This window comes from Phaethon lepturus, unplaced genomic scaffold (genome assembly GCF_000687285.1).
Source record: "Phaethon lepturus isolate BGI_N335 unplaced genomic scaffold, ASM68728v1 scaffold19144, whole genome shotgun sequence".
Lineage (NCBI taxonomy): Eukaryota > Metazoa > Chordata > Aves > Phaethontiformes > Phaethontidae > Phaethon > Phaethon lepturus.
In genome coordinates, this window is record NW_010537193.1 from 31,065 (window position 1) to 42,885 (window position 11,821).

At 34.2% G+C, this 11,821-nt stretch overlaps 1 protein-coding gene across 1 annotated transcript in view; it reads left to right on the top strand.

Annotated features, from left to right (window-relative positions):
* The window catches only part of LOC104620260 (myotubularin-related protein 13-like), a gene marked incomplete at its 3' end in the record, with an annotated part of 33,315 nt that extends 24,004 nt beyond the window's left edge, over positions 1-9,311 (top strand). The window contains exons 12-13 of the mRNA XM_010286425.1: positions 5,160-5,344; positions 9,135-9,311. Of these exons, the coding sequence (XP_010284727.1) occupies positions 5,160-5,344; positions 9,135-9,311 (362 nt within the window). The remainder of the gene's footprint in view (positions 1-5,159; positions 5,345-9,134) is intronic.
* Positions 9,312-11,821: the final 2,510 nt, after the last annotated feature.

Genomic DNA, 11,821 nt, shown 5'->3' on the forward strand with positions numbered 1-11,821 from the left:
TGAAACATAAGAATGTTTGACAAGTACAATGCAAGCCCTAGTGAAGGTGAGAAGTTGACAGGGTAAGAGAGAGCAGGGAAAGGGAATATCTCCCTGTAGAGAGGTAAACACTATTTTTTTTTTAGATTAGCTAACGCAAGTCTTTTGCAAAAAGCTCTAAAACACACAAAGTATATAGACTGTCTAAAATTGTTGTTCTCAAATAAATTGATTCTGTGATTTATTATTGCAAAATTTTTTACTACTTTTTCACAGCTGGTTATATTTCACATGTGAAGTAGTGTCACAAGACTGTATGCAGGACCAAAAATACAGGGTTTTGGTCATCTGAAAAAACAGACTTAGGCAGGCAGTTTAAAAATGGTGATTTCTCTCTCCTTTATATTCCTAAGAATAACACAAAAAAAAGAAAAAGACAATGGGGTTAGCTAGTTACTTTATCATAGCAAGCGGCTATGGATTATGCACTACACTGTACAAAATTTTGTGATTTTATATAATCATAGACGTTCAGGTTGGAAGGGACCTTAAAGATCCTCTGGTTCCAACCCCCCTGCCATGGCAGGGACACCTTCCACTAGACCAGGTTGCTCAAAGGCTCATCCAGCCTGGCCTTGAACACTTCCAAGGATGGGGCATCCACAACTTCTCTGGGCAACCTGTTCCACTGTCACACCACCCTCATAGTGAAGAATTTCTTGTTTATATATACTAATCTAAATTTATGCACTTTCAGTTTAAAGCCATTACCCCTTGTCCTGTCACTACATGCCCTTGTAAAAAGTCCCTCTCCAGCCTTCCTGTAGGCCCCCTTTAGGTACTGGCAGGCTGCTATAGGTCTCCCTAGAGCCTTCTCTTCTCCAGGCTGAACAACCCCAACTCTCTCAGCCTGTCCTCACAGGAGAGCCCTCTGATCATCTTTGTGGCCCTCCTTTGGACCTGCCCCAACAGGTCCATGTCCTTCTTATGTTGGGGGCCCCAGAGCTGAATGTTTTGATTCTGGGTCCCTCTTTCCTTGTGTTTATTCTCAAACACCACAGCTCAAAAGCCAGGTTCAGCTGTGATACAGAAACTGAAAATGACATTTTCTAATTTTTGTGCCAGACAATGTATTTTTAATACACAACCTTTTAAAAATGAAGTTAAATTATGTACCAGTGCTTGAATAGTATTTCTCATTTAAAAAAAAATCATTATTGTTCTGAGTACTCATCAGTTGTCCTGAATATTTGTGTCTGTGTCAGGTACAGTTTTTTACTTTACCTGGAATATTGTAACTAAGTATTTGCCTAAAGCCCAGTTAAGTTGTTTGTCCAAATACTTGTCTTTCATAATATATTTTCATTCTTGGACTTTTTTTCTGGCAATACCTTGGTCAATATCTTTCATAAGAATTGTAAGTTCACTCAAAATATATACCTTTTCTTCTTATATTACTTTACAAGTATAGTGTGGTTTTACAGAACAGCACTTCTTACCTGGCATTGTTGTGTAATTTAGTAGAATAAAATGTTTTCTCAGTATGATTTTGTTGTGGTTTAACCAGGACAGATTTGCTGCTGTTGGAAAAATACTAGGGTATCTGTAATTAATAAATACAGACGCAGCTCAGACATTTATTTTAAAAGCAGGAGACATTAACATTTTGAGTATGTTTTAATTGAATATTTGTATTAAAAGAAGTTGCTTGTGATGATGTGGCTTTTGAGCCAAAAATATACCCTCTGATAAGCATATAAGGCTCCTACTGAAAATGAGAATTTTTGCAAGGGGGGAGGAAATCGGTTTGTGTGATAGATATAAGTTGTTTTCTAAATTATGTACTTTTACATAGTCCTTTAAAAATGTTTGTACTTATATAGAAGTAACATCTTGCACTCTGATTTGATTTTGAAGTCCATCAAATTATGTACCTAAATTAGACAAAAACAGTTCTTAAAAAGCACTGAGGTTGAGATTTTTAATGAAACTAACTTTCAGCTGGATAGAAGATTTCTATAAAGTATTCAGGAGAATGATTTAATTGTTACATTTCCTTTGGTATTATAATTATGGAAAAACATATGATGGCTGTGCTATATGTTTTAAACTATTGCAATGACAATGAAAATTACTCATTTTTGATGAATGGCTACTTCCTTCCCATTTTATATTGGTTTTCTGGCTTGATTGATGTTTTGTCTTGCGATGACTAAGATTTGTGCTGTCTGATAAATCATAAACTATAAAGAAATTCAATATATACTAGAACTTTGGAAATTAATAAGTAACCCTTTTCTTTTCTCCTGCAATGTGTCTCGCTGCAATGTGCATTCCATTCCTCCTCCTTCTGTCTTAACTGTTATCTACCAGTGCTTGGGTACAGAGATAAATGTTTCACTCATTCAAATTCCAAATCAGCAACTAAGGGAAGAGTCCATCAAGGTACTGTATTCTGTGTCCTGAGAGCACATTCTTTTCTACCATGTCCATAACTACTACAGTATCTTAATTCATGCTAAAGTTACATTGACAGAAAGCCTTGACTCTGCATTAACAAAATTTTGGGTTTTTACTTCAGTGTTGTGGTGTGGTTTTTGTTTTGGGGGTTTTGGCCATTGAATGTATGATGCAGTTACAGTGATTAGTCACACACTTCACCATGTTATTCTTTAATAATGTTATTATCTAATATGGAGTAATAAGCGTAAAATTTTCTGTGTGAGTATTTCAAAGAGCAAAAAAATAATTCTGCAAAAGAGCATTTAGTAATCCTACTGCTTTAGTAAAATAGCTAAGAAATATTGTTACCTAGTCAATGAACTTTCTTTCCAAAAGTATTGTTAATGTTAGTGAACAGCGACAAATTGATTTCTGCCCAATTAGAAAGTCATAACAATATGGTATGTGCCAAATAATGAAAGCTAGATACTGCTAACAAAAAAAAAAAAAAAAGATACTAGGCAAAATTAGAATAGAAATATAGTTGTGTCTTTTAATCACTGTTATCCATCACTGGTAAACGCATTCATCTGCATGTATTTGTAACTGGGTTTGTTACTTTTGATGTGCTACAGGCACTAATGATGGCCTGCATTTGTAAAATATTAGAAAGTGACATTGTGTATTTTTGTATGTATCATCTATAGGGACAGTTGTCTGTGTTGGAGCTAGTGTTTTTTCATACCAAATGAACAAATAATTATTTATCTTATTAAACGCTTGCCGTGATTTCTGCTTGCTAAAGCTTTTATTATTTCATCTGTAGTGGTTCAGATATGAACCAAAAGCTTATACTAAACATGCTACTTTACTATGTGAGGTTTTTTACAAAACTGGCTGTCCTTGCAGTGGAAACTGTTTAGAACTGTTACCAATTCATAAGTTCCTAGCCAGCCACTCTCAGTTACTCCTATTCATTTGTTCACATCTAAGACTAGCAGCCAGACAGACAGACAAGCCTAACAGTACAGACAAGTCCCTGTTCAGGATTACTGTACAGAATTATTCTTTAATAGAAACATAATCCTGCTTCTGAAAAATAGAATAAAATTGTTTTGCTGGTTGAGCTATCTCAGTGGAATTTTACTGTTATCTGCAGCTTTTTTTGTTCTACGCAAAAAATGTTAACTATGCATATTATTGGATTTTCCTGAAGGGGTTGAAGGGGTTTTTTGGTACTATAGTAACTAAATTTCTACTACTATATTCTGGTGCCTCTTTTGGATATCTTGCTTCACAGATTTATGGACAAAGGTCTCTTCTGATAATCTGATTTACTGCATATTGGGTTAAAGAATTCCATGCTGCCATTGGAATGCCAAGTTCAGTATACTTTAAGGGATCAGATTTTCAAGTAGTGCTATTTATAGTCTGAACATCAAGTACCTTTCACGTACCTCACATTGGACACACAGTAACAGTCTCACAAAATCATTGTTACTAACTAAGGCACAAGAAACAGAAAAATATTTACTGCTTATCTTTTCTCCTGCTAGTGCTAAACAGGCCTTGGCAATCTGGTTTATCACTACTTTACCTTATGTTGAAATCACAAAAGTTACTTAAGCATGATCACATCAGAGCATGTCTGTGTGCTGTAGGAATTTCCTCCTCTGGAAATGACAATATAGCTGCATCAGCAAGGCACAATATGCAAACTGAAAATGCTGTTGAGAGGCAGAGGTTATTAGGTTGGTACAATGCCATCCAGATATGGGTGTGCTGCTTTCAGATGCAAGTCCGTGCTTCCATGTCACGCTGCACTGTTTGAAGCTCATATTGTTGCTGGCTCTGGGATTTCTGTACCATGCCCGGCTGCCAGAGTAATGGTGATCTTACTGCCAAATTAAAACTGTGAGACTGTGATCTTCTAGGCATCCTTGTCTCTACTCACACAACTGTACTGTAGTCAAATCTGCTAGAATACAGTTATGAAACACATGATAAAATAGCAAACTTCCTTAAATAAATTTTCATTTCTAATTGTCCATTAGACATGGACAATTAAAAAATAAAATTCATGGCATTCTGCATTTTAATCATGACATTTCAGGAGTAAATATGGGATATGTTGTCCTGAAATGTAATATTTGAATTGATCATCCTTATATATACTTTCATTATAATAAGATATGGTTGATACTATTACATTGTGTAGGATGAAAGGAACACACGAATTCTAGGTAACAGAGAATTTTAAGTGGTACTATTTCTGTTTTTGAAGAAGGTAATTATGTAATATTCTTACTAGATAGACTTCCAAAATAATGCGCCTTTGACAAGGAAATATATCAAATTTTTGTCCCTACTTTGGAAAAGAAAAACACTAGCAATTTCATTTCCATATACTTAAATGGACATTAATTACTTGCAAGTTGTCATTCATTTTATCATTGTATTACTGATAGCATAGCAACCGTTTTCTTTACAATAGAAAGCACTGTGCAGAGTTTGATTGGTATCGTAGATTAAATGACAGTGCAGTAGGATGCTTTTGACACTTCTTGTTAAGAAAATACTTCTTTCCAGTATGTGCTGTTAATTATGCTCTATGAGGGATGTAAATGACATGTTTAAACACTCTACTTTCCAGATTATGTTTTAGCATATGCCATAATAATTATGATCTCCAGTGTCTCATGCAAAGAGGTTTTAAAATATTTTTCATCTTTATGAAGGTGTATGGGCGAGTCTTCGTTCAAGCAACCGATTTATCAACACTCAGACTCCATTCATTGATGTTGGTGCAAGACTTGCAGGGAAAGATAACACCACTTCCTACAGTAGCAGCTCTTTTCTGCAAAGTCAGCTTTTGAGACGGCAAGCAGCCCTCTATATATTTGGAGAAAAATCTCAGTTACGGGTAATGGCAATTTTTTTTTTTTTAATGTTAACATAGTTTTTATTTGGCTTGAGTTTAATAACCCTAACGTTTTTACAAAACAATACATTTGTGCCAGGTGGATGGATAACTCTTCTAAAGGTGTAAAATCTTAGGAGGGTTGTTCCTATACGCAAAAAAACCGATTAATGCAGTATAACTCAGTGCAGGATGGTGGGGTGAAAATCAAGCTCTGTGGTTATATAATACAACAAAGTTACCATAAATTAAAACACATCAAGCTATCTTAAAGAGCAGTTAAAGGTCAGGCTCAAACTCGTGGAAGTTCTGTGAGTAGAGCCCTATTTGTCACTTTTGGTCAAGTGCCGATGTGTACTAGAGCTAAGACATACAAAGATGGGTAACAGATGACTAGAGGAATGGAATAGCTTTTGTACAAGGTAAGAGTATTCAAACTGGGAAAGACATGGCTAGGAAGGAAATACATTGCTAGGCAACAGAGCATCCAGCAAAGCCTTCATATTCAGAAGTCACCACGTCTTTGCAGTCTCCACTGTGTCCCTGCACTGGCTTTGCAGGGAGCAAGGGCAGCAGAGTTTGGCCCTGCTCAGTGTAGCTGCTGGGATAAAGATGAATGATAGGACAGTAGGCAAATGGAGTGGGGCTGGTGTAGCAGCAGTGGGGCTCGCTGTCCCTCTTAGAGACTGTTAAGAGCTATTCCAAGGGAAGTGCTGGAGTTCTGTGTCTGTAAGTTCATGCTTTCAGAGCCACACTTAATTACACCTAAATACATACTACTGTACTCTGATTCTGCTGACTATACATCTAATGTTCAGCTGAGTCGTCATCTCAGTGATTTCTACTTTGGGAAACATGAAACAGACTTATTTGGTAACTTAAAGTGCAGTTTTATTTTTCCTGATGTGTTGAAATATATTATGAAGCAAATGGAATGTTGTTAGTCAGGAAAGCAATTACCAGACAAGAAAACCTTCATTACTGTGGGGAGCGTTAAACTCACATGAAGCCAAATAGATGTGAATAAGGCTAACCCAAAAGACTGTCCATCCTGATTTGATTACATGAAGAGGATCATGATTTCTACAGTTTTTTACACCTTTTTGGATAGACTTTAATATTTTAGATGCAGTTGTTTAAGAAACAAGTATCCTCTACATCGTTACTTTTTTTCAGAAAACGTTTGCAGATTTATTTTTTTAAATCTCGACATTCAATGATTGAAAAATCAGTTGTTTTCTACTTTCTTATTCCAAATGCGAGCACACATAAACTATTATATATTTTTAAAATATATATAACTTCCAAAAGCAGTTATTGGTAGTAGGAAAATATATCAGTATTCAATTCTTTCTGAAACTATATTATTTCAGGAGATGGAAGAGTCATGCTATATTGGAATGATGAATCAAAATTCTTTGCAAATTTTGTTTCTATTGTGACTCTTCTTTGTAATTTCAAATGTTCTCTTATATCTTATTTGTATTTGCATTTATATTTTTTTCAGTGATGGTTATATAACAGGTATTCTTACTCAATTTTTACTTTGTCTTTATAATTGGTTTGCAAATACATTTTCCTTTTGGTTTCTCCATTACTCCTTGGTACACAAAGTAGTCATTTTTAATTAGCTAGATTTCATTTGACATTCTATCACTTTCTAAAACAATTACATAAAAAGTAAACATTATTTATCATAACAAACTATTCTTTTGAACAGTAAGAAAACTTAATTTTCCTGCAAAAATTTTCAGTTGTATTGAATTGGCATTTTCATTTGCTTTTCTGGAGAATGTTCTTACCAAAGGTTTCAAACAGATCTCTTCATATCAATTTTTCATCTTGTTAAGTTTTCTTTCACAACTGTGAGCCCCAGAAGGCTCTGGCAAAGGAGACACTTTGATGAAAAGGAATATAGGAAGAGTAATGCAAGAGAAACGATTACATAAAATTAAATTGCCATAATCCAGTAGTAACAATTACTCACGTTTCTATTTGTTTGATTTTTTTAATGAATGGTAAGTTAAGAGTTCAGTCATGCATCTAAAGATATGTAGTAGAAACATAAATCTTTAGTCTACTGCTTTGAAGTGACCCTTTAGATCACTTGGGAAAAAAATTGAAGTCATTTAATGTATCAGCAGTCACAAACTAGGGGGGGGGATAATATGTTAGTGCTATTATAAGTTAAAACATTTTTAATATATCATCATACAGTTGTGTATTATTATGCAGAGTATGAAAAGAGCTGAATATTGGATGTACAAACAACAGGCATTGGACAAAATCAACATGAAATAGTCTGAACTCCAGTAGGATGTATATAATTTGGAAATTGTTTAAAAATCAATACTTCAAGGAACCTTATATTATGCTGGATGATTTCCTTGCTGGTTTAGAGTTTACGGTTTTTCACTTTTTTTTTTTTCTTTAATAATACAATTTTGCAGAAGATGAGTCATCTCTGGGCATTTCTAAGGAAAAGTGTGTTGTGTTAGCAGACATAAGAATAAAATTACATAGTGATTAAGCAATTGTTTCAAGCCTGCTGTCATCAATTTGTTTCTAGTATATAAGATCAATCAACTCTAATTTTTATATAAAGAAATCTTGTTGATTTTTGATTGTGAATTATTTTCCCAGCTTTTGTTATCATTCTGCTAACTTGGAATTTACTGGCTTTGTAAAGGGCTTGGCACAGCATGCATTACTGGTGTTGATTCCTATAAAGACCTGCTTTATTCTGCGAAATATCACATCACATAAACTGATGATACAAACAGAAATGTATAACGTTTTAAGGAAATTGTGCTACTTTTTTAGAAACATTCTAAATTCTAAAAACAAGTTTGGTAGTTGAGCTGTTGAATTTATTGAACCATGCCAATTCTGAGCTTTCACTTTTTTACATTTTCGCTTGGCATCCTATGAAGCAGCTTACTGAAGATTATTTGCAATCTAAGTTTAATTCCCTGGAAGTGCAATTTCTGAAGAAAACTGAAAAAGTTTGCTGTGAAGATCTTAAGTGATGCTTCATACATGAGAATTTTTTTTCCTAACAATGTTTTCCATATTATCCTTTTCATCATAGTTCTTTTTTTCAGTTAGCTAACTTGTTCTCTTAATTCAGTCCTCCTCTCTTACTGCTCATTTTCTAAATGCAGCAAGTAAAACAAAACATGAAGATTCTGCTAGGAAAACCCCTTGGAAATTATATTAGGTATTCCCTTAATGCTGTTCTGTGTTGAACTAGGTACTTTAGACAAACGACTGTCTCAATGTGCAGTGACTGCTTAGATGAGTCAGCTAATTTGCAGTTGTGGGCGTTCTTTTTGGATTTGGGGGTTCCTTTTTCTCTGCTTTATTGAACTAATAGAATTGGTCCTGCACTTCTGGTGTGTCATGCATACAGTTATTTTATTTTTTATTTTATTTATTTATTGTTAATTTCCTCTAAAAATTCTGAAGAAAGCACATTATGTTGTGTATAAAGAACTCAACAGATTTATCAACGCAACTTCATTTTTTTTACTGCTATTATTATAATTAAAGATATGAATGCTGTGTAATACATTTCGCTGTTAGGAGTAGTAGATGGGTACTTTATTATGGTACATTATGCAGGTGTTGTAAGGATTTTTATTATCCTGGGCAGGTGTTTAACTAAAAAGATTTTTAATTAGGAATTGAAAAATTTAGCAATAAAGTAGGCAAGACTTTGAGATTTGATGAAACTGTCAGTGAAAATATGCTTCCCTTTTAAATTACATCTGCTGTTGTCCTTTTCACACAGGGATTCAAACTTGATTTTGCTTTGAATTGTGAATTTGTTCCTGTTGAATTCAGTGACATCCGACAGACAAAGGCAAGCTTTAAAAAGCTGATGAGAGCTTGTGTTCCCAGCACTATTCCTACAGATTCTGAGGCAACATTCCTTAAAGCACTTGGGGAGTCAGAGTGGTTCCCACAGGTAATTTATATGACAGGTACTTCTAATAATCTATATGCAGTACTGCTTACACAAAATAAATTTCAGGCTCTTCTGACAGAGAGCTATTGTGTTCTAACCAGCTATTCTTCTTTGTTCGTTGTAATTATTTTGCATGCTGACAATTCTGTCATTACATAAGCATTATTATTTTAATACAATAATAATATTTACAAATGTGGGAGGCAATTTTCATAACATAATATACGGTTTATAGCATGGAACAAGTACACAAGTAGAGATGACCTTTTTTTTTGCCTACTGATGGTCTTGGTTTTAACTGCTTTTTTTTATTTTCTATGTTTTAAAATTAGAAAAAAGCATAGAACAATAAATGAGCCTTTTGAATTTAAAGCTGGTATTCTACACTTTGTATGTGTTCCCACACTGACTTTCCATATGCGCAAGTATTTAACAAACAAGCTAGCATCCCTTATCTGTTGTGGGATATGGGGAAGTGTTTGCGGGGGAGAGGCAATTGTGTGTGTGTTTATCTGTTCTGTCTGAATCTGTTCCTTTGCTTCCCTATCCCATATTCCCCTACATAAAGATTAACCAAACAAAGGCAAGACTGGAAGTAACTGTGCAAGATTCAAACTAAAAAGGATGTGGGGAAGTTGGCTCTTTGTAAATCTAAAACCATTGTAATTATAGTGGATGTTTTTTAACAGTTGCATGTTATGTTTGGAATCCTCTGCTGAATAAATTCTTCTCAAATGCAGTTAATCATAGTAAACAGAGTAGACTCTTATGCTGATTTCTTAAGACGGAAATACATGTGAGTAACACAGTCATTTCGGTAATTATGCATTAGAATATGTACTCCTGGTTGAAATGTGCTACAGTGCAAGGAGTGGCTTAACTTCTTCCCTTGAGGTGTGATCACTCCTCAGAGAGCATAGGACCTGGTCATTGCTGTGTCTGGCCACCACGTTGTTCAGGAAGGGGAAAAGTGGGAAGAGCATGAAGATCTGACTCCCTCACCATGTGAACATTTTCAACCACAGAGTAGTTGAGCAGATTATAACATTGGAGTTACTCTTTTTTGGCATATTTGAGAGCAAAGGTAATAGTGTGTCGCTCTTTGTCCAGGACTAGATCATAATGTTGCACGCTAGCTGTGTGACATTTAAACCACATTTCTGTAGTTTAAATCATGTCATATTTGACTTATGTGATAAAGTTAATTTATGAGCGAGTTGACACATTTTCTACTATTCCTGTGAAAGGACATAGATCTGTCATCTTGGAAATGTGTTTTTATTGTATTAAGCTTTCCTCTCCTGGGTAATAGAAGTTAGACAGTGTTGATTTTAACACTGTATAGGCTAAGTATTTCTTTATAAGGATGTGAATACATAAGAAAAAATTTGAAGTGCTTCCCTATCTTCTGAATACAAATTATAAAAATAGTATTTCGTGCTTTTTTTATATTGAATCTGTATAAGCAGTTTGCATATGATTTTCTTCATTAAGGATGGCAAAAAACATACTTTCTTCTATTCTACTGCCTAAGAAAGTATAGAACGATAAACAAATTGCTTGGTTTTAAAAGTGGTGCTCTTTTCAATATTTTCCTATTAAAAATTACAGGAAAATTAGTTTCTTTTCTAAGTAATGATTATGTCAATATTCAGAGGAGTTAAGTGTTCTCCATCACAATTTCCGTGGTAATATTCATAGGATTGGAGTTTTTTTTAAGAGGAAAAAATCAGACTGCCCTAAACAAGGATGAATTTTCTAGGGTTTAACTGTCGTTTTGTGGATCTTTTTTCCACTTATTTTCTCCAATTTAATTTTGTTCTCCCTGAGTCACTTTCCTGTGCCTTCTGTACTGTCTGAACTTTTTTCCTTGCATATATGGTCTTAGATGTTTCTTGCCATTTTTGTTCGTTTATTTTCCTGTATTACTTTGTTTCAGGCTTTCATCTTTCCTACTACTGCTATTGCTTGGATTGTATTCAGTGTTCTGCAAAGAGCAGGTTTTTTATATTGTAAAAACCTGAATTGCTTACATATTTTCTGTTACGTTGTTTACCAAGAATGCTGTCATAGTATGACAAAAATGGTAGAAACATCATATAGATTTTCCTTTTAGTAATAACAATGTGAATTCTCATAGTAAGATAAAATTGCTCAGATTCACCTAAATTTTTTAACCTGCTTATACTTACCATGTTTGAATCAATCTCGTTCAAGTCAATAACCCTTCCCAGAGAAATAACCTGCTTGCTCAAGGAATTTTAGTATCACTATATAATGAATATTACAATGTAATTAATTAATGTGTCCTTTTCCATATGTTTCAGCCAGTCTGCCCAAAAGCAAAATATAACACTGTTTAATCTATCTAAATTATTTCCAGATTATAGAAGTAGGATTTTTCTATGTTTGTTTTTAGTTTTGTGGGTTTTTGTTTATGGTAATGTTATTGATATTGATATTATTATTGACAATCTTTTAATATTATTATAATATTACTATATAACTTT